Genomic DNA, 23720 nt, shown 5'->3' with positions numbered 1-23720 from the left:
AAAATACCATAAATAAATCTGACAACAAGCAGGCAAAAGCCATATGTGGACAAGAGGAAACATCACTGAGAGAGGTCACTGAGCCAAATAAACAGGGACGGACGAGTGGCAGACTGTCAGATAATTCCCCCATTGACCTAGAGATGGAACCCGACCCCAGTGAAAATGAGCTGACTCTGAAATTAGCAAAAACCACGCCCAAGAACAAGACTGAGACAACCGTACCTCAGGACTTACAGTCCGTCCGTAAGCGAGGCAACGTGACTTGCACAGGGCAGACAGATCATGCAGCACACAGAGTACAAACCCAGAAACAGGCCAGGACGTGTGCAGTCAATTATTTAGAGCTAAGGGCAAGGACTCAGGGCGGGGGGGGGGGGGGGGGGGGGGGGGGGTCCTTCCACCCTGTGGCATGCTACAAACATATTCAAATATAGAATAAGTGGAACGTGATCCTCACTTCATATAACACATTTCCTTAATCCTCTGAAAAGGAACCATAGATTGAAATGTAAAGGTTCAAACTTACAGAAAAAAGTTTAAGTTAGGGTAAGAGTTGTTTGTTTTCAGCTTAAACTCAAAATAAATCACAACAGAAAAAAAATGAAACTTTCAGGCACCTGCTCTCCTAAGCATACTTTGGAAGACAGTGTGGAGGCCCCTCAGAAAGTTAAAAATAGTTCTGATACATGATCCAGCAATCTCACTGCCACATACATATCCAAAGAACATGAAATCAATTTGTCAAGAAGACACCGTCACTGTGATGTAGGCTACAGCCTTGTCCATGGTGGCTAAGCTACAGCCTCATGATGGGACAAACAGAGAGTGGGACACAATGTGGTGGAATACTATTCAGCCTGAAAAAGGAAGGAAATCTTATCATTTGCAAAATGCTTGAAGCCAGGGGGGCTTAACACTAAGATAACCCAGGCGCAGGACAGACAGAAGGACAGCTCTCACCTGCATGCAGAGTCCAAAACAGGCAAACTCAGAGACAGAGTTACAGTGGTTACAACAGGCAGAGGGGGAGGGGGTGGCTAGGGTTAATTAAAGGGTACCAGGCTTCCATTCCATGTAGAAAGGCTAATTCTAGAGCTCTGCTCTACAGCATGGTGCCCACAGTTAATAAAACATTACATTGTTGAAAATCATTAAGGGTAAAATGTAAATGTTCTCACCATAAAATATAAGTATATGTGGTCATAATACATGCTGGCTTGCTCAGTTTTTCCATTCTATAATGTGTACACACTTCAGAATATTTTAAATCATAATGTACACGATAAACATATACAATTTTTCTTATCAACTGAAATAACTTACTTTTATGAACTCTACTCTTCCAAAGATACTACTGAGAAAACAAAAAGGCAAGCATGGGCTGGGAGAAAGTGCCATCCTTAAAAGGAAGACTGCAAACTAAGAAGATGCCCACATACAAAGCCTGATGCCTTAATATAGAAAATGCCCTTAAGATCTATCAATAAAAATAAGCAACCCGTTAGAGACAGAGATAACGACATAAACAGAGAATTCCTCCAAAGAAATACAAATAATGACATGAAACCAAGATTAATAGCACTCAAGATCAAAGAGACACAAACAAAAACATGTCATTTAGTTAAAAAAAAATATTTAACACAGATACGTTTGCAAATAAAAACAGAAATTATTTCAAAGACTATCAGTTGAGAATTGTGACGGACACATGGTACAGACATGCAGCAAAGCACCATGTGCCCGTCACAGTTCCCACGCTGACTTTGCCCGTACATGGTACAGACATGCAGCAAAGCGCCATGTGCCCATCACTGTTCCCACGCTGACTTTGCCCGTACTTGCCAGAGGAAAAGCAGTGAGTAGTATTTGGTTAAGTTCAGTTCATACAGAAGATCCCGCATACATAAAAATGTACATTCTCAGTTATTTATGAATAAAGGTACAGAGATCTCTCTGAAAAGAAAACTTGGCTGAGCAGTACCTGCAGTGGAGGGATTTTGGGTGATTTCTACTTTACTCCTAAATTGTGTGTATTCTTATTAATCTGCAATAAAGCTACATTTCTACAATTAAAGAAATATAAATTTCTTCATTTAAAAAATACAAGATGGGCCAGCAAGATGGCTCAGTGGGTAAAGGTACTTGCCACCAAGTTTTACAACTGGAGTTCAATCCCAGGGTCCCACATCGTGGAAGGAAAGAACAGACTCCCCCAAGTTGTCCACACACACGTGCATGCATGCACACAAACACAGAGAGAGGTGGGTGAGGAGAGAGAGGGAGAGAGAATAATTAAACGTAATAAAATAAAAAAATAAGTTTCAGTTTGGTGTTTCAACAAAACACAAGACATTGAGGGACAGTAAGGCAGACGGCCAGAAAGACCAGAAAGGCCACGTCTCTAACCCTGTCCGTGCGCCTCCTAAGTGGACGTGGGGCGGCAAGAGCAGCCAGCAAGCACACACCCGGGTCCGCACAAGATTAGGTGTGACTCGGAGAGCGGTGGGGGAGGATGGCCCGACAGCAGCCATCACTGGCTGTGCTGACACTTGGACAAGACACCGAAGTTCTGTGAGCCTCAGTTTCCTGTGTAGAACTCAGGTTCTGTAAGGACCAGTGTTCAGGGTTATGGAGACTTTTACATAAAACACACCCGTGCTGGCCAGTGTATGTCACCCTGACATAGCTGGAGTCATCTGAGAGGAGAGAACCTTGACCAAGAAAATGCCTCCAAAGATTGGGCTGTAGGCAAGCCTGTAGGTTGTCCTCTGAATTAGTGATTGATGGGCGAGGGCCCAGCCCATCGTGGGTGATGTCATCCCTGAGCTGGTGGTCCTGGATTCTATAAAAAAGCAAACTGAGCAAGCCATGAAGAACAAGCCAGTAAGCTGCACCCCTCCATGGCCTCTGCATCAGCTCCCGCCTCCAGGTTCCTGCCCTGTTTGAGTTCCTGCCCTGACTCCCTTCAGTGATGAACAGCGATGTGGAAGTGTGAGCCCACTAAACCCTTCCCTCCCCACGTTGTAGTTGGTCACGGTATTTCATCACAGCAAAGGTAACCTCAACCAAGACAAGAACTTCGTAAAGACCAAGCTGCTGTGGACCAGTTGAAACAGTTGTGACACACAGACACTGCCTGATCCAGAGGGATGAGGGGTGGGGTGGGATGGGGGGGTGCCAATCTCAGAGTAGCCAAGTGGTTAGTGTTGGACAATAACCTGTTTCTCTGGCTCTGTGAAACCTTCTTGGAAGCAGCAGGCAAGAAGAAGGGTATTAGTTAGCTGAGAAGAGGAGGAGGAGGGAGAGGAGGAGGGAGAGGAGGAGGGAGAGGAGGAGGGAGAGGAGGAGGAGGATCATGACAAGGTAGGAGTCTAAACACTTTCTTGGTAACACCCTGCTGTGTAGTCAGTAGCTAATGTGACTCATTCCTGCCTCCCTTCTGCTGTGGGATGGTCTGTATGTCAAATGTGTTGCTGATTGGTCAATAAATAAATCACTGATTGGCCCGTGGCCAGGCAGGAAGTATAGGCGGGACAAGGAGAGAATAGGAAGCTGGGTGAGGGAGACACTGCCAGCCGCCATCAGGACAAGGAAGATGTAAAGTACCGGTAAGCCACAAGCCACGTGGCAAGGTATGGATTAATAGAAATGGATTAATTTAAGCTGTAAGAACAGTTAGCAAGAAGCCTGCCACAGCCATACAGTTTGAAACCAATATAAGTCTCTGTGTTTACTTGGTCGGGTCTGAGTGACTGTGGGACTGGCGGGTGGCAGAGATTTATCCTGACTGTGGGCCAGGCAGGAAAACGCTAGCTACACCCTTCCCTGCTGGACTGACTGAGACTATCCCCCCCATCCCACCGCATCAATATATTGAGACAGTGGAAAGATTCCTGCCAAGCCTGAGGACTCTAGGGACCACCAGTGCCACATCCCTCGTCCCACAGATGAGAGACGTGAAGACCAGACAGAGAGAGAGCACCAAGCACTCAGCACCCCACTGACTATTCTGAACCTCAGGATCCCCTAGCACCTTCCTTTCCTTTCCACAGACTCCTCCTCCACAGCTTCTCAGTCCCCAACTTCCTGCCCCACTCCACTGTCTGTCAGACTCCTGGAGACCTGCCATCTGCTCTGTCAGTCCTAGCTGCCCTCCACATCCCTTCCGGGGTGAGGAACGGCACCAGCCTGGGAATGTCTCGACTCCCACAATGCAGCACGTCCATGCCTCCTCTTCTCTTGGAACAGCGCACACAGGGTGAGGTAGGACGAGAAGAGGAAGGAGGGACATCTACCCTGTGCTCAAAGCTCCCTGATGCCTCTGTGAGCACCTTGGAACTCTAAGCAGAGCAAGTTCCTAGCAGGGAGGGGGACTAACAAATTCAAGAGGAGCCAACAGACTCCATATCTTGGACCATAAATGCAACCCTGAGCCAGAAAGAACTGAACAGGAAGGCCTCGATCCCTGGACAGTCCTGAGTCTGGGCAGAGGCTGGGCCGGGGCTTACCTTGGGCAGGCTGACCGGAGTCCGAGGCTTGGTCCTGGGGTTCTTGATCAGGAGCCTCTGGTCAAGGGGCAGCAGGTGGTACTTCATGGCTTCGATGAGGAAGTCCTTACAGGTGTTGTTGTTCTTTATTAAAGCCTCCTCTTCAACTGTCTGGGGACAACAGTCCACAGGTGATCCTCCAGCAGAGTGTGACCATGCTTCCCTAGCCTCTCCCCAGGCTGGGTCATTCCCAACTCTCACTCATCCCCCTCTATACCACACCATCCCAGACTCCAAGAAAGGCCCACAGAGCTACAAACTAGCGCAGAGTCCCACCTCTAGTCCCTGTTCCACCACATGGATTCCCTGATCCTCAATCTCCATCTATAAAATGGGTACATCACAGGTACAGAATCAATTGTTTGTTTTTGAGGTGCTAGCCCTAAGGAAGACACTGATGAACACTACAAGGCTCCTAACCTAAGCAGCTCAAGTGAAGAAACTGGATTCACTCAGCCCTCAAGCCAGTCATGGACAGAGAAGGCATAGCCAAGCCTCTCCTGGCCCCATCAGCTGGGAGAATGAACATATGGCCAGGGCCATCATCTTCTGGCAGCTTTGGGGCTGGCAGGAAAGATGGATTGAAGAAACAAGGCCTTCGCCTCTGGAGACTTCGCCTCTGGAGGCCTCTTTTTCCCAGGCATTATTATCTGGGTTTCTTTCACCTTCCCAGTAGGGGATGGAACTAGATTGGGACAAACCATAAAGGTTTAGGGTTAAAGAAAAAGTGGGGTGGGGGCCGAAGAGCTGCTTTGGCTTGAGGTCGAAGCCCCCTCCCTGGGAGCTGGCATGCATGCTCAGCTACAGTGCAGGGTGATAAGTAGGCTCTAGACACATGCGGTGATGTTAGTGTACAGAGGGAGCGAATACCACAGAGCGGCACACTTAAGAATGACTAGAATGGGGCGCTGAAGAGGTGGCTCAGTGGTTCAAGCACTGGCTCCTCTCCCAGAGGACCTGGGTTCCATTCCCAGGACCCACCAGGTGGCTTACAGCTGTCTGCAACTCCAGGGAATCCAGCGACCTCTCTGACCTCCATGAGCACCAGACACACACAGACACAGACACACATGCAGGCAAAGCATTCATACACATAAAACAAGATTTTTAGTAAGAATGGTCAATGTTGTGAAGTTTATGCTAGATGTTTTATCACAGAACAGCATGGTATCCGTGTGAATGCCGTTTTAAAATGGCTGGTGGAAGCTGAGTAACCATTTGCAACCGTGAAGCCTGAAGGCCGCACACAAGAGTGCCAGGCTGACCACCATTGTCCCGCCTCCTCCTGCACCACCACCAAGTTAAACTACTCTAAGTTTCAAGGTTAACTAATGTTAATGAAGCATCCTTTCCTAGAGGAGTTCACTTCATGAGGCCTGATAAAAGTCCTTTTTGAAGGAGGGTTCCCATAACCTTTCTCAGGCCATTACGTCTTTCCATACCAAACCTGGCCTTCCTGTGATAACCGGAAGTCTTTGGTAAGTTTCTGATGTGGAGCCTCGGAAGCTTCCTTAGCTCTCTGTGGAACCCAGTCCCTTGGGCACCCACCCTCGCTGTGAAACTGAGTCTGTGCCGGAGGCCACTCCACCAGGCCGTTTCCAGGGGACAGAGTGGGGATGACAGTAACATTGGTAACTCAGGCGAGTTCGGGGTAGCATGTGGCCACCAGGTGGCAGCACTCCAGGGACTTCCTGCACACTCCTAAGTACCTGCAAAGGTGTCACACTGAGGACATGGAGGGAGCCTTTCACTGACCCCTCAGGCTTGAACAAGAGGACATGCATACGGGACTTTGCAAGTGCTTGCGGAATAAACGGCACCTGTGGCTAGCACTTGTTGAACACTGTCACGGGTCTCATGTGGATCATCTCTTTTTGTCCCCACAGTGTCCTGTCAAGCCCATTTTGACCAGATGAGGGAATTGAGGGTCTAGCTGTGAAGTGTGGCTGGGAGTGATGAGGGCAGAGAGGCGCTGCTGGCCTGCTCAGCCTTCTCTCTCACCCCTGCGTAGGAACGTTCCTCAGGAACCACTGAGGACTGACTGACTGACCTGAGCGTTGTTAAAGTCACACATTTGGAAGGTTTGCAACAGAGTCTAACACCATTTACTGTACAAAATAAGCATCCTGTGTGTAAACAAGACAGATGCTATCAAAGGTGGATGCTCACAGAGTGTGTGCTTCAGAGCTGTGTGGATGTGGATCTCAATCATGACTCCCTTATGCCAGCCAGGGACCCCAGACAGATCAATCCCAGCCTCCAAGCTTCAAGGCCCAAAATTGAAAGGAAGGGGGAAAAAAAGCGATCTGTAATCACTGCCTCAAAGGGTCGTTGTATGAACTAAATGAGAAAACGTGAGTGCACCCCCGAATTCTTCATTTTTCTTCTTCCCTCGGAGGAAGTAGAACTCTATGCATCTATGAAGAGCCAGTTTTCACAGTCCTGACCTGGACCTCAGGTTACCTCAGAGTACAGCAGAGGGGGATCACAGGGGCATTATGAAATGATGCTTCTTTCTCTGTTTATCCAAGAGAAAACCAGCTCTGTGCTGACCGCCTGCCCGGACTCTCACAGTTCCTTAGTCCTTACAATAGTTCTCTACACTCAGCCCAGGGGGTTGATGCCCTCCCTCCACACAGAGACTCGTGATATGCCTGTAGACATGCCACACAGCCAGCGTCGCCTCTGCTCTCCTCCAGCAACACTGAACACACAAGCACTGACCTGGACTAGGTAATCCCTAGGTAAGAGAGGGAGCCGGACATGCTCCATCAGCTTTGCCATGTGGTCCAAGCGAGTCTCCTTCTCATAATTGATCCACGAAATCACAGCTTCAAACACCTAGGAAGAAAAAAGAATGCTTGTTAACAGCTGCCTCAATTCAGAAACCTGAGAGAAAAAGTGGCCAGTCATCTGCACAGGTATTTCATCTAAGGCGTGATGTATAGAACTAAACAAAAGTAGAAAGGCCGTGACTACGAGCTGGCCCACTAGAGAACACGAGCCTAGAATGGTAAGCCTGCTATCCCAGAGTGTGGCAATATGCTGTGTATCCTAATAATAATAAATAAATAAAATTTGCCTGAAGATCAGAGAGACAAAGGAACAAGCCATAGCCACCTCTTACCTCTACGACTCCTCAGCCTGAAAAGGCTTCAGTTCCTGTCTCCTCACGCCTTATATACCTTTCTCCACCCAGCCAATCACTTCTTTCTTAGTGCTGGGATTAAAGGTGTGTGCCACCACTGCCTGGCTCTGTTTCTCTCCTAGACTGAGTCAATCTCATGTAATCCAGGGTGGCTTTGAACTCACAGAGATCCAGACAGATCTCTGCCTCCCGAGTGCTAGGATTAAAGGTGTGTGCCACCACTGCCTGGCCTCTATGTTTAATCTAATGACTTGTTCTGTCCTCTGATCCTCAGGTAAATTTTATTAGGGTACACAATATATCACCACACTAGATGTGCAGTCGTCACGGCTCATACTAAAATAAGTTCTGATAGTCATTTAAGGATACAGACACAGAGTGGTAACTGTAAACTAGATATGTAAAGAGTGCCCAGAAGGACCGGAAGTCGTGAGCATATGGTTTCCTCTCTCATTCATTTCCCAGATAATAGACTGATGGCAATAAGATCACCCTCTGCCTAAAGCTGGCTGTGATGATGAAAGAGGCATAGAATGCCAGAGAACAAAACACCCTCCTTGGAGATGCTCTGTCCTCTGTGGAGGAGATTTCACTTCTATGCAAATCAAAGCTGAGGAACTTAGGAAAGAAGGAGAAGCTGTGGTTTCCTTTGCATGGGGGTTAAGTCCAAATTCAAACTCCATGCCATCATGCACACACGGACTGGCAAAATCCAGACCTGATGAGGCTGAACCAACCAGTAATCTTGAAATAAATAAATATAGCTTTGGGGGAGGGAGGGGATGTGGCAAAGCCAATAAAAATGGAAATATGCACCAAGTCTTTGGTGAAAAAACAATACCCCTTCTAGAGCAAAAGCTTGTTAAAAGGCCCACTTAAATGGGCAAGAACACGTGTCCAAGGTGTCAGCTGTAATACTGTTGTGGTGGGATTTTTAAAAAGAAGAACCTGAAGTTCACTGATGAAAAGGTGGATTTTGCTGTTGAAGAGAATAAAACATGGACTGGAGAGATGGCTCAGCAGTTAAAAGCACTTGTTCTTGCAAAGGACCCAGGTTAAATTCTTAGCATTCACATGACAGCTCACAACCGTCCATAACTCTAGTTCTAAGGATTAAATGCCCTCTTTAAAATTAACCAGATTGTACATTTAACATGCATATTTCACTGTTTTGCAAACCCTATTTCAAAATCAAACAATCTTTTTTTCAAAATACAGTAATTGATCATAACACAGCAAATAAAAATCGATTTAACTTATGGATACTTTAGGAAGTACAAGACGGGCTCTTCTGTGCTGTGAATGATTGATTGATAAATAAAACAGTGATTGGCCAGTAGCCAGGCAGAAAATATAGGCAGGACTAGCAGAGAGGAGAATTGAGAGAACAGGAAGACGGAGAGGAGGAGATGCCAGCCTGCCGTCCAGGGAGCATCATGTAAAGGCAGCAGGTGAAGCCACGGAATACATGGCAACATACAGATTAACAGAAATGGGCTGAGTATAAGAGTAAGAGCTAGACAATGGTAGGCCTGAGCTAATGGCCGAGCAGTTTAAATAATGTAAGTGTCTGTATGTTTATTTTATAAGTGAGCTACAGGACTGCCAGGGCTTGGCGGAACCTGGAGAGAAAAACTCCAGCTACACTTCTGTAAGAAAACCACTGGCTAGTTGAGTGTAGGAGAATGACAGGATTGACAAAACTGTTTTTGCAAGCACCACCACAGTCACTGACTCAGTGGATGCCAACATCAAAAGCTGTCTAGGAACAAGAATTCCATTCTCAGCGTCATACCACAGGTGACATTCCTTACCAAGCATGCAGCATTCTCTGTGACAGATATAACCCGAGACAGGGATCAAGTTTACTGAATTTACTACCAGTAACAGGACAACCCTGTATTTTTTTAGTTTGTTCATTTGTTTGTTTGCTTTTGTTTTTTGAGAAAGAGTCTTTCTCTGTGTAGTCCTGACTATCCTGAGTAGACCAGGCTGGACTTGAACTACAGAGACCCTCCCACCTCTGTCTCCCCAGTGCTGGGATTAAAGGTGTGCCACACCCAGCCATTAAACCACAGAGACCAGAGAAGAGCACCATCTCCCCTGGGACTGGAGTTACAGATGGTTGTGAGCCACCAGCTGGATGCTGGGACTGCAACCTGGGTCCTCTGCAAGAACAGTCAGTGCTCTTAACCACTGAGCATCTCTGCAGCCAAGAACTTCATTTTTAAAAGAAGAATAGAGCAGAACTAAAGAAAATGAGAAGTGTACCATGCAATTTTTCTCATTTCTGAATGTAATAAGCTATGTATTAACCATAAACACACGAATATCATAGAAATCCTCCTTGCATGTCTTAAAAACCATAAACTCAATAGTTTTGTCCCTTTAACACACCAGTGTTTCTCGGTATAATATTCACTCAAACACTCTTGTCAGTGAAGGGGTGGATGAGTGAGTTCAGAGGAAGCCTATGAGGAGGCCATGGCCTGACTGAAGTGGAAAGCCAGGCTGGGGAGGAGGGGCTGGAATCTTGGTGGGTAGCACAGAGTCAGAGGCTGGCAGAGAAGCCTGGCTTGTTCGGGGATGTGGTGGGCTGTCACCATGTTGTCCGGCTTGCACGCTGTCCACACCTCTTCCTACTCCATTTTACCTGACTCTGAACTCCTACAGGAATGAGAAGTCTGCCACCTGACCCCTTCCCCCATATAGTGTGACACCAAGTGGCTGGGTGACAAAGATTGGCTGAGGATTGGACTATGAGCCCTTGGGTAGGTAGAGTTGGGTAATGGATCACATTCTCCCCCACCAGCCAACCTAATCTTTGCTTTAAAGGTGAAAACGTAAGGCCAGTCTTCCAATGCTGTGGTATTAGCTTTATCTTTACTTTGGTTGGACCAGCCCACCGGCTCTGCTCGGTTGCCCTGTTTATCTGCTCAGCTGTGAAAGACACAATCAGTGATAGCGCCAACCTCCACAGCACCCACCCAGGACCACATAGCTCTTTCACTTTGGCTTCATGCTTGAAAACAAACAAGCAAATAAATGTGCAAATAGCTTTAGCCCTGAGTGGACTCAAAGTAATCGCCAACAGCTCTTCCCATGGAGGCCTCAGAGACACCATTCTCCTGAATTCTCACAATAAGCCAATGAGTCAATGCTCTTGACCCCATTATTGACTTGTTCAACCCAGAACTGGAAAGAGGCAGATATGGGTTCTCCTCAAAACCAGCTGTGATTTCCCATTTGTTTTTCCCATTAGTCTCAGCTGCCTCTCAAGTATCTACTAGCCTGGCTGGGCAAAGTACAGCCCACAGGCCAAATCCAGCTTGCACCTGTTTTGTAAATAAAATTTCACTGGAACAGTGCCAAACTCACTCAGACTCTCCAGGCTGCATCCTGCACAGCAGCAGAGATGAGAAGCTACATAGCATAGTGCCTGAAATACTCACTACCTGCTCATTACAGGAAAGATTATAAACTCATACTCAGGAAAATCTACAGAGATCCCAAGGCTTCGGTCATGGGACAGGGTAATGCTTATTGATGTCAATGTTTTCATGGATTCCCTGATGAAACACTCAGCAGCTCACACTTGGGGTCTTACTCTCAAAGAAACAGGATCATTCCCTCACTGATTCATGCTGCTGAACTAGTTTCTTGGATGCTATAAATGCAAAAGAGTTGAGGCAAAGTTTTTATTGCTCTGGGCCCTCAATCTTTAGGATAAGCCATGGCTTGAGAACAGCAGGTAAGTGCTTACCCTCACCATGGTTATACAGACAGCCAAGCCAGGCTAGACCTGAATGCCTCTAGCTTTCAAAATGTAATTTGAAAATCAAGAAGGGGGATTCAAGAGCAATAGGTAGGATGGTACCTCAGTAAAGTGATCCTCACAACAGGAACCCAGGAAGAGCTCACTAAACAATACCAAAGAAAAAACTAGGTCCTGCCTATGGGCTTGATTGTTAATCAGGACTGGAGGGTTTTGATCAATGACATCTTACATGAATAACCTCATTTAATCCACACAAAGCTTCCAAAGGAGGTGTCACGGTTCATATTTTAGAGATAATCAAAGAGCCTCAGAGAGCAACAAGTTAGCAGACGCCAGGGAGGAGACTCAGATGCAAACTCACCTCGAACCCCAAACCCCAAGTCTGAGTGCTGTGCAAAGAGTGCATCTCAGTCCCGAGTTGCTGAAAGCCTGTGCCAGCTGCAGAGCTGGGAGCCCAGTTCTTAAGCCTGTAATACTAATTATAGCCCTATGCACTGTCCTGGGACGTCATCCCAGGGGAGGGATGGGGAAGGGCATGTGCCAAGTATGCTGCCACACTTTTAAACTGGGGGCTTCTGTGTATAAAAATGGTCAGGTTTTGCTTCTTTCCTTGTTTTTTTAAATTAAAATACATTATGTAGATGTAACCAACGGTCTTATTAAATAAGAAACACAGAGCCGATTCAGAGAAGAAAGCCAAGAGGTCAGAGCTAAGAGCCTCACCCTTCCTGATTCAGGGATCCTCTTCAGCCAAGAGAGCTCTCCAAAAAGGGGACCTACTTCCTGTGTGTGTCTTTATATAGTCTAGCTGTTCTGCCTTCTCATTGGTTGTAAACCCAAACATGTGACTGCCTCATCACTGCCTGAATGTACCGCCCTCCAGGTCCTTAAAGGCGTGCGCCACCGCCGCCATGCACTTGCTATGGCTCTAATAGCTCTGACCCCCAGACAACTTTATTTATTAACATACAATTAAAATCACATTTCAATACAAGTAAAATACCACCACACATTTACATCATTTTCCCCCTCCCCTTTCCTCCATCCAAACCCTTCCATATCCCCCTCCTCCCTCTCAAATTCATGGCCCCTTTTTGTGTGTATGTATGTACATATATGCACACATGCACATGCATGCACACATATATACATACATACACACACAATCTACTGTATCCATTTAGTGTTGCTTGTATGTATATGATTTCAGGGCTGAGCACTTGGTATTGAGTAACCAATTAAGGCGCTCATCGCTGGTGAAAACTAATTCTCCCACTCCCAATAAGTCATTTTGAAGACTTTTTAAAGCAATGTATTAACTTTTTTCTTAAAAAAGTCAACCTAAAGCATTGCATAGAATGTAGCAGGATTCCTGGGCTCCCCACAGAGCTAACTAACAATACCCTATGAGGTAGAGAGGGCAAAGGAATGTACTTGTCATATCTGTGCAAACATCTGACTCTTTTTAGTGAACTCTTGGCCCCTCCTTAACTCAGTGGCAAAGCCAGTGTGGATAACTGTGGGGTTGGCAGTCTCCCAGGTCCTGTGGCTCTCTCAATTGTTTTCTTTGCTTTTCTTCCCATTTTTGCTGATATGAAGGCATTATACAACCCTTAAAAGTCACTCTGCCTCATTGGTAGTTCAAGATTAATTTCCTGCAAATCAAAACAACTCTGAGATTCCATTGTACACCTGTCAGAATGGCTAAGATCAAAAACACAAGTGACAGCTCATGTTGGTGAGAATGTGGAGCAAAGGGAACACTCCTCCACTTCTGGTGGGAGTGCAAACTTGTACAACCACTTTGGAAATCAAAATCAATTTTCTCAGAAAATTGGGAATCGATCTACCTCAAGATCCAGCTATACCACTGTGGTATTGTATTTCCCCAAATATTGTGCATTCTAATAAACTAATCTGGGGTCAGAAAACAGACAGCCACTAGATACAGAGGCTAGAAAATGGTGGCACTCACACTTTTAATCCTAGCATTCCAGAGGCAGAAATCCATGAGTTCAAGGATACAGCCAAGGATGGTGACTCACGCCTTTAATCCCAGAAAGTAAGCCTTTAATCCCAGGGAGTGGTGGTAGAAGGTAGAAAGATATATAAGGCGTGAGGACCAGGAACTAGAAGCATTTGGCTGGTTAAGCATTTTGGCTGGTTAAGCTTTTAGGTTTTGAGCAGCACAGTTCAGCTGAGAACCATTCTGGATGAGGACTCAGAGGCCTCCAGTTTGAGGAAACAAGACCAGCTGAGGATCCGGCGAGATGAGATAGCTGTGGCTTGTTCTGATTCTCTGACCTTCCAGTGTTCACCCCAATAACTGGCCTCGGGTTTGATTTTATTAATAAGAACTTTTAAGATTCATGCTACATACCACTCTTGGGCATAAACCCAAAAGACACTCCATCCTACTGCAAGGACACATGCTCAACTATGTTCATAGCAGCTTTATTCATAATAGCCAGAAACTGGAAACAACCTAGATGTCCCTCAACTGAAGAATGGATAAAGAAAATGTGGTACATTTACACAATGTAGTATTACTCAGCTGTAAAAAACAGTGACATCATGAAATTTGCAGGCAAATGGATGGAACTACAAAAGATCATCCTAAGTGAAATAACCAAAAATCAAAAAGATAAACATGGTATGTACTCACTTATAAGTGGATATTAGCTGTAAAGGATAATCATGCTACCAAAAAAGATTAATTTTCACATAGACCAGGTAAGTTTGTCTTAATGTTAGCATGTCATTTAGACATTGTGAAAATGATCTGAAATATATTCCTAATGTTTTCAGAAAGTGAATTTTGTGGTTTTAGTCAAAAGTTCCCTTTTATCATTGAATTTGCCTAGCATTCATATTTTTGTACAACAAATTTAAATTGCTTTAAAAATCATGGGCCACTTTTGCTTGGATTTCAGACAAGACCTGGTTAAGGCTATAGCTCTTCCTATTTGTCTTTTCCTATATTTGATTTTTTTTTATAAATACTGAGATACACTGCATTTATATCTCCTGGTTTAAACTCTGCTGTCTTTCATTTCTAGCTGTTTGGACTGGTAGATTACATTTATCTTCACGGAAGCACAGGTACTTTAAATTATCGTACATTAAGAATTAATTGACTTTCATGTGGACCACATCTCATCCAGATGTACCTTGATACAGACTACAGCTTTTCATCCTTGAAAAAAAAGCACTGGATGCAGGCGACATTACACAGCCAAGGGGTTCAGGGGCTCATGAGCCTGAGAAGCACCCCATGCCACAGGCCAAATCCCATCAGAGTGCGTGCAATCCAGTGTCTGAGCCCCAGGAGTTTGCAGCACAAAGCTCCAAGCACTCCCCAGCCAGCTCTCACATGTGTCTGCCCCGAAAACCCCTTTCTCTGTTAACGCCTATAAACATCTTGTAATATTGTGATTTTAGAAGGCATAATTAGCTAAATTCTGACCTAAAAATGAGAATGTTCACTCCTTAGCCATTTTTATAGATCTTTCCTTCATTCCAAACCTCAAGCCACCACAAATTCTTGATTCTCATCAAGCAGATCACTTTCCTCCCCAAGTACAGCAAATTATCCCAAACTCCTATGCGCTTAAAATGTACTGTCCATAGCTTGAGGACTCTGCAAAGCCTTTCCTACTCAGTAATCGGGGATAAAATATTCCTGGGTGTCTTCCGTGAGCACTGGCTATAAGGAACTATTTCTTTGGTCCAGATATTCCAAACACAGGCTTTCAGTCTATCTGCTTACCACACTGAGCAGCTCAGCTTTGTGTCCTCCTCACAGAGTGGCACAGCAAGGAGGAGCAGAGAGGAGCACCGTTCCCACTCACCAGGAGGAGCAGAGAGGAGCACCGTTCCCACTCACCAGGAGGAGCAGAGACGAGCACCGTTCCCACTCACCAGGAGGAGCAGAGACGAGCACCGTTCCCACTCACCAGGAGGAGCAGAGACGAGCACCGTTCCCACTCACCAGGAGGAGCAGAGACGAGCACCGTTCCCACTCACCAGGAGGAGCAGAGACGAGCACCGTTCCCACTCACCAGGAGGAGCAGAGACGAGCACCGTTCCCACTCACCAGGCTCTGCTGCTTAGGAGTTCAGTTGCCTCACTGAGCCTCCGTTATCCGAAATGCAAGCAGGTGTGAGCATAAAAATGATAAACCAACGGTGCTGCAACTGTGGCGTCAGTGGCTGAACATTTGCCTAGCAAGCGTGAAGCTCTAGACTCTATCCCCAGCACTGCACACACCTGCCGTGTGGAGCATGTGTAATCGCAGCACTTGGGAGGTGGAGACAGGACGATTCAGATACAATAGCTCTTGTCAAAAAATACATGAAGTGAGCAGTGTTCTGTCCAAGAGACACCAGACACAAAAGTATACACAAATCTTTATGCCATGTCTTTAAGTTAAAATATTCATAAAAACTTCCCTATGGTATAGGAAGTCAAATGTCAGCTGTCCTTCTTTGGGCTAAGGGAACTGACTAAAAAAGAATTCTGGAATCTGTTTCTGTGCTCGTTGGATGGGCCTGTTTACTTGGTAAAAAGTTGAGTTGCACATGTTTTATCTGCTGTGTCCATGGACTCACTACAAGACAAGCTGCACATTGAAGGCAAACGTGTGGACTCTGCTTGCAGAATGTGGGTGGTCACGGCAGACTCTGCACAGCACTGTGGTGTTGCTCAGTTGTGGTGACAATTACACTCCCCAGAGGACGGCAGTAAAGAGACCGATACTCCCAGAAGCCGTCGGTTACGTCAGCGGAGGTCTACCTCCCTATGAGCTGTTGATCAGGAAGGCCTTGTGAGGTCCCTAAAACAATGCGGACAGTTGCTACTGCTGCCGGTTGCCCACCACAGACTACACGGTAAGACTCTATGGTTGAAGACACCACACATCCTGGTTGCAGGACACAGGGAAATCTGGTTGGATTCTCCCCCGATGGCCAGCCCTGACAGTGTCCAAATGCTTGTCACCAAGCCTTACTTACCTGTAGGCGCTGTGGGCAACAATGCTGACCAGGCAAGATGTGCCCACTGACACATGGCAAGTCTGTTGCGGGGATAACCAACCACTTGCTGATTGGAATCAAGGCCCGTTCTCTGGTGGGGGTGGGGAGGAGGATTGGTAGTTGGAAATTTCTTTGGGCCGCCAACCAGTTTCCAAATAAAGATATGGAGACTTATTATTATGAATGCTCAGCCTTAGCTTAGGCTTGGCCCACTAGCTCTTTTAACTTAATTTAACCTGTTTCTATTCATCGATGTTTTACCCTTCTTTCATGCTGTATGTCCTACTTTCCTGCTTCCTCCACATCTGGCTGGCTGACCCCTGGTGTCTCTTTTTCTTTCTCCTTTAGGCCTAGATTCCTCCCCCAGCTTACTCTCTCTGCCCAGAAGTCCTGCCTGTACCTCCTCCCTTGCTTTTTATTAGACCAATCAGGTGCCTTCGGCAGGCAAGGTGAAACAGCAACACATCTTTACACAATTAAACAAATCTTCTGCAACAGGGCACATCTGGCACCATAAAGCCAGTCACAGCCTGTGGTTTTGGAAGCCACTGCTGTTGTTTGCTAAGTGGATATGGTGAGTCCATCCTATTGCCTTCCAAATAACTATATCCACGCCCACAGATGAGTGCCGGTCATCTCTGGTCATCAAAGCTCCTTCTGCTCGGTCAGCAGTGACTGCGGAGATGTTTAACTGGTAAGAGTGGTAACAACAGTGACTGATGAATGTTTGGCCATAAATCGAGTGTTCACCTCATTCCCTTCCAGACTCAATAAACACTGGAGAAAATACGAGCCAGGAAAGCGGAGTGGGGAGCAGTGGGGCACACTGGCTTGCAGGTCGGGCATAACTGTCACATTCTGACACTCCTAGCAGCTGTGATTACATGTACAGGAGCTGCACACAAAATTAGACCGCCAACGGCCTGTCATGGGAAAGGAGCTCCTGAGGACTCATCCCTTCATGGTGACTATAATATAAGCAGTTAATGGTTGATGGGACATTTTCTTCAGTGGTGCATCCATTGGTAAGGAACCTGTTCTCCTGTAAACAAGTCCTCACCCACTCACCTGTAAACAACCCTAATGCAACTCACTAGCGCGCTCTCTCTCTCTCTCTCTCTCTCTCTCTCTCTCTCTCTCTCTCTCCCCCTCCCTTCCTCCCTCCCTCCCTCTCTCTCTCCTTCCCTCTCCTCTCTCTTTCCCTCCCTAATCTCTCCCTCTCTCTCTCTCCCTCTCTGCCCCCTCTCTCTTACACACACACACACACACACACACACACACACACACACACACACACACACAGAGTAAGGTTACCAGTTGGAAAGAGGAAGGGGATCAGTGGGAATGTGAGGGGGGACAAGAGAGAGGAACAGAGAAGTGAATATGATTGAATTATGTTACAAATTTAAGAAAATGTCATTATGAAAGCCATTATTAAATATAACTAACACACGCTAACAACAACAATAACAACAAAACCAATGCTAAGAGAGGCCCAGGTGAGATCACTGTCTTGGACTAAGAAGCTGGCTACAGACCTCAGAGTACAGCAGGGCTTCCAACAGAGCACTCTAAGCAGTAAAGTCCACCTGCTCAGTCACCATAAAATAGTGCCTTCATGGCGGTCAAGCCCAGCCTCCCAGCTTCTCCCACACCTGTGCCACGTCCTAGGAATTCAGAGAGAAGAACATGTACCACTAATGACCCTGGGAGACATAGCTCCAGTTTCTCCCAGGAAATAAAATATCACAATTAGACCCTTGAAATGTGTACAGCACATTTTTAAATGCTATAATACAGAGAAAATATAGCCTGGAGTTCATGAAAATGTAAGTTTTGAGAGACTTAACCAATTTCTTTCTGACCCGTCTGAATTCCCCCTCAGTGTCCAGTCAGTGCTGTCTATGAAAAGCGTCACTGTCTTGGGGTTTCCACTGTTGAGCTAAAACACCACCAAGAGCAATGGGAAGGGAAGGGTTTCTTGCAGCTTACAGCTGGTCCATCACCCAGGGAAGTCAGAGCAGGAACTCCAGGTAGGACCCTGTACGATCACTGCTTACTGGCCTGCTCCCCATGGCTTGCTAAGACTGCTTTCTTCTGGAACCCATGACCACCTGCCAAGGGAGGGCACCACCCACAGTGAGCTGGGCCCTTCCACATCAATCATCACAGACGTGCCCACAGGCCAATCTGGTGGGGGCATTTTCTAATTGAGCTTCCCTCTTCCCAGATGACTCTAGCTTGTGTCAAGTTGACACAGACCCAGCCAGCACATTCGTGTTTCATAAGATGGAATAACTGAGCTGTAGAAAGCTAAGATTCAGAGATCTGCTGAGCCCGACAGCAGCACCATGGCAAACTGCACTGGAACCCGGGAGGGGTTGCCGCATCTCTTCCTCCTATGTGCATCCCAGGAGTTTGCTATCCTGCCTTCCAAAGGGACCTCTGGCCAGAGCCTCTCGGGGAGGAATGCAATAAACAGTCTGCTTACAGGCTACACCTACCATGCCATGTAAAAGAACCCTGCGGGATCTTTGTATTGGCTCTGTCCTAGTGGGGCGAGGAGATATGGGGAGTCTACCCAAAGAACTAGTGATAGTGTATGACTCTGCCAGCAACAAGGGTGTGTGTGTGTGTGTGTGTGTGTGTGTGTGTGTGTGTGTGTGTGTGGTGTGTGCATGTATAGGAATGTGTTCCCATGTGTGGGTGTGTGTGTGTGTGTGTGTGTGTGTGTGTGTGTGTGTAGTGTGTGCATGTATAGGAGTGTGTTCCCCTGTGTGTGTGTGTGTGTGCACGGTGCATGTGTGCGTGTGTGTGTGTGTGTGGTGTGTACACGTATAGGAGTGTGTTCCCCTGTGTGTGTATGTGTGTGTGTGTGTGTGGTGTGTGCATGTGTAGGAGTGTGTTCTCCTGTGTGTGTGTGTGTGGTGTGTGTGTGTGTGTGTGTGTGTGGTGTGTGCATGTATAGGAGTGTGCTCCCCTGTGTGTGTGTGTGTGGTGTGTGTGTGTGTGTGTGTGTGTGGTGTGTACACATATAGGAGTGTGTTCCCCTGTGTGTGTATGTGTGTGTGCGTGTGTGTGTGTGTGTGTGTGTGTGTGGTGTGTGCATGTATAGGAGTGTGTTCCCCTCTGTGTGTGTGTGTGTGTGTGTGTGTGTGTGTGTGTGTGTGTGTGTGTGTGTGGTGTGTGTGTGGCGTGTTCATGTATAGGAGTGTGTTCCCCTGTGTGTGTGTGTGTGTGTGTGTGTGTGTGTGTGTGTGCGTGTGTGTGTGGCGTGTTCATGTATAGGAGTGTGTTCCCCTGTGTGTGTGTGTGTGTGTGCGTGTGTGTGTGGCGTGTGCGCGTGTGTGTGTGCGCGTGTGTGTGTGTGCGTGTGTGTGTGCCGTGTGCATGTATAGGAGTGTGTTCCCCTGTGTGTGTATGTGTGTGTGTGTGCGTGTGTGTGTGTGGTGTGTGCATGTATAGGAGTGTGTTCCCCTGTGTGTGGTGTGTGTGGTGTGTGTGTGTGTGTGTGCGCATGCGTGCGTGCGTGTGTGTGTGTGTGTGTGTGTGTGTGTGTGTGGTGTGTGCATGTATAGGAGTGTGTTCCCCTGTACTTGCACCTATAGAGGTGAAAGGGCCACACTGGATCTCTCCTATTGCTCACCACCCTATTTTTGGAGCCAGGATTTCTCACTGAACCAGGAATCCCCAGCTTCAGCTAGAATGCTCAGCCAGTGAGTTCCCCTCTCCTCAGCACACGGTTATAAACGCGCACTGCTAGGCCCAGCCCGGCTCCAACACTGGTGTTTTGATATCTGAACATACGCCTGGACAAGGGCACTTCGCCCCCTGAGCCATCTCTCTAGCATCAAGCAGCAGGAATTTTTAAAACAAAAAGCAAATGAAAAGAGAGAGAGAGAGACTAACACCCACCTGCCCACTAGTACCCCCAGCCCCCCACCTCCACCCCGCCCCCATCTCTACCCCACCTCCTACCTCCACATGCCTGCTTTTTTCTCTGAAGAAGTACTGAAATGAGTCCAGTCAGCTGGCCTAGGGCAGGTCCTATAGGAAGCATCCACTGAGCATCCTCATGGTGTCAAGAACTGTGCACAGCACAGAGATGGCTCTGGTGCCCTTGGCAGGCCTCGGGGAGCCTGAACTCTAGCCAAATTAGTGTGGGTACTGGGAGAGCATCCCCTGAACAGGGCCTGACTCAGCACCACTAAGGCTACCACTGCCCAGCTGGGAGTCACAGCAGGATTCCTAACAGCTCTACTCATGGAGTCTCTCAGTAAACAGTATTTTCTGAGTCTCCGCAATTCTGTGCAGGTTTCGTTCCTTCCAAGAACCACGCTGCAGGATAAATCCTGCACCACCGCTACCCACTTGTAGAGACAAAAGTGCTGAGCCTGGGAAGTCTCTTTCAGTCTCTCTCTCAGCAAATACTTTCATTGTCTCCCATGAGCCTCGTGTCACTCTAGGAAACAGCCCACACCTCTGACCACGTGGTGGACACATTCTGGCAGGAGAGAAGTTGCTAATTTTAGCAATTTTCCAGCTCTGAAGAAGCAAGCTGTCTCAACCCGCCACTCCTGCATACATTGGCCATTAACAGTAAAGCAGTCCGTCACCTTGGCTTCAGGAAGGGCAGGTGAATTCTTTCCAACTCTGATGTCTGAAACCTGGCTGTACTTTATAATACATTCACAAGAACCCTGTGAGCTACAGGCAAAAAAATACGTATAAACTACAGCTAACATAACTGTTCAAGTGTGGATTTGGGCAAGCCCGGGTTATGTAATTATGAACCCAGTTGAATTTCAACTTAAGATCCCTAACATTACTTCAAATACTTTTTTTTTTAAACCCAACTATGAAACAAAATTGAAAGGAAAAGCTATTGTGTGTGCCAGAGATCACTATCACATCCAGTGTAATTACAGGAAGTAGGAATCGTAAAATCTGGGGCACAATTTTCAAAGCACAAAAGACTAACATTCAGATGGCAAACACTTGTCAGAAGTTTTTGAACTATTTAGCTTCCAGCAACATTTGATCTACTAAGAAAAATAAAACTATGGTGTAGGGCCTGGAGAGATGGCTCAATGGTTAAGAGCACTTTTTGCTCTTGCAGAAGACCTGGATTGGTTTCTCAGCATCCTCATGGCAGCTCACTACCATTTGTTACTCCAGTTTCAGGGGATCCAACGCCTTCTTCTGGCTTCCATAGGCACTGCATGCACATGGTATGCAGACATACATGTAGATCTCTGAGTGTGAGACCAGCCTGGTTTACTCCAGGCCAGCCAGGGCCACACAGTGAGGCCTTGTCAGAAAGAGAGGAGAGAGAGGAAGAGAGAGAGCTATAGGTCAAGTTAATGAGAAAACATAGCCCAAAGCCCACTAGTTTTTTTAAATTATGTGCATGAGTGTTTTACCTGCATGTATATCTGTGCACGACATGTGTGCCTGGTGCCTGCAGAGGCCAGAGATGACATCAGACTCCTTGGAACTGGTGTCACAGATGGCTGGGAGCCACCACGTGGGCACTGGGAACCAATCTCAGGTCCTCAGAAAAAAACAGCCAGTGCTCTTACCTACTGAGCCCCCAAACCCTCCTTTTTGATAAGCCTCACTCTCACACTCAAGCGATTAAAGGCGTAGATAATTGTGTTCATAACTTCTCATGTCACTGTGGCCAAGTTCCCAGTAAGAAATGAATCGGTGGAGAATTAACCCATCTGGCTCAGGGTTTGAGAGTAAGTCTGTCACGACGGGGAAGCAGCCTGAAGCTGTGCGGCAGGAGCGTGAGCTCCTTGTTCACATCTTCGTGGACCAGAAAGCAGAGAGAAGTGAATGTTGCAACTCAGCTCGCATTTTCCTCCTCTCCTTCGTGTTCAGTCTGGGATCCTAGCCCACAGGACGATGCCACCCACATTCAGGGTGTGTCTTCCCACTCAGCTGATCCTCCCTGGGAAAACTCCTCCCAGACACACCCAAATATTTGTCTCACTAACGCCCTGGCACTAGGTGTTTCTTAAACCATTTAAGTTAACAACCCAAATTTACCGTCACCAGCCTACCCCTTGTCAACTCGACACCCGAACATATCACTTTATACCACAGCTTTCCATCCATGGCCCCAAAAATCTCATATCGTCCAATATATAAAGTCACAGAGTAAACAATCCCACCCCAAAAGAGAGGAACAGGAGGCTAGGAGAGGAGCTGGGACCAAAGAAAAGCAAAACCGAGCAGGGAGAAGACAGCGGCTCAGGGCCTGTGGCGTCACGGCTCACATGGCATCCCCTACCTTGCAACTTTGTTGCTTGCTGCGGTGGGGCCTCTCTCCAGGGTCAGCTCCCAAGGGTATGTGCAGCTTCCCTCAGCCAACGCCCTACTTCTCTGGCTCTACAACTGGGGATCCCCATTGCAACTGGGGCTTGACCTTCTCAACTTTCATTCGAAGCCTTCTCCTCGGGTGCTTCCCCATGCTGGGAATATGATCCTGCTATAGGTGGCCTGGCCTTGGTAGCTTTCTGGACCTTTCCTCATGTTGACATCCTGGATGCTTCCAAGATCAGCAGCACCGTGTGAATGATGTCAAAGTCTGCTGCCAGCTCATGTCACCTGGGCCCTTGGACAACAGCTCCACTCCATATGCCTCTGTTGCTGAACCTATGAAATGCCTCTTCAGGTGGCCCTGCTTCACTGGGTTGCCTTGGTTGAGGCATTCTCTTTCTGACACTTTTTTTCCATATGCATTTTTACTATTATACCCTAAAGCTTCCAATGAACAGGGTATTGCTCTTAAAGCAATTTCCTACCGTCCCAATCGCAAGGTGTGGGAGGCATGTCCTAAATCACACTAATCTTTTCAACAGTTGGGGCTGCTATGCCCAGACCTGCCTTGTCTGCTATCTGTGTGTTTAGCTGCACCCATATTCCTTTCCTCACCAAGGTACACACTTTTTCACGTATTTCTGCTGGCTCTCTCTCTCTTTCTCGTACACACACACACACACACACACACACACACACACACACACACACACACATTGTAAACCTAACTAAAAGTAGCCATGCCACAGCCCGAATGTTTTGCTGTCCTGGAATTGCCTCCTCCCAACAACTTAGTCTATTTCTTATGAACTTAGTCTCATTCACACGCTCAGGACACAGGCAAAAAGCAGCCAGATTCTTTGCCAGAATAGAACATGAATGCC

At 47.0% G+C, this 23720-nt stretch overlaps 1 protein-coding gene across 6 annotated transcripts in view; it reads right to left on the bottom strand.

Moving 5' to 3' along the window:
* The window catches only part of Klhl3 (kelch like family member 3), a 124131-nt gene that overhangs the window by 26908 nt on the left and 73503 nt on the right, over window positions 1–23720 (bottom strand). For all 6 annotated transcript variants that reach the window (XM_052726820.1, XM_052726816.1, XM_052726819.1 and 3 more), the window contains 2 exons: window positions 7275–7391; window positions 4512–4661 (listed from right to left, as the gene is read on the bottom strand). In XM_052726820.1, coding sequence (XP_052582780.1) covers window positions 4512–4661; window positions 7275–7391 — 267 coding nt within the window. The remainder of the gene's footprint in view (window positions 1–4511; window positions 4662–7274; window positions 7392–23720) is intronic.

Source organism: Peromyscus californicus, unplaced genomic scaffold (genome assembly GCF_007827085.1).
Source record: "Peromyscus californicus insignis strain IS unplaced genomic scaffold, ASM782708v3 Scaffold_8__1_contigs__length_139910024, whole genome shotgun sequence".
NCBI classification, from domain to species: Eukaryota; Metazoa; Chordata; class Mammalia; order Rodentia; family Cricetidae; genus Peromyscus; species Peromyscus californicus.
The sequence above is the reverse complement of the archived record's forward strand: the minus strand, read 5'-3'. Positions and strand labels throughout refer to the sequence as shown.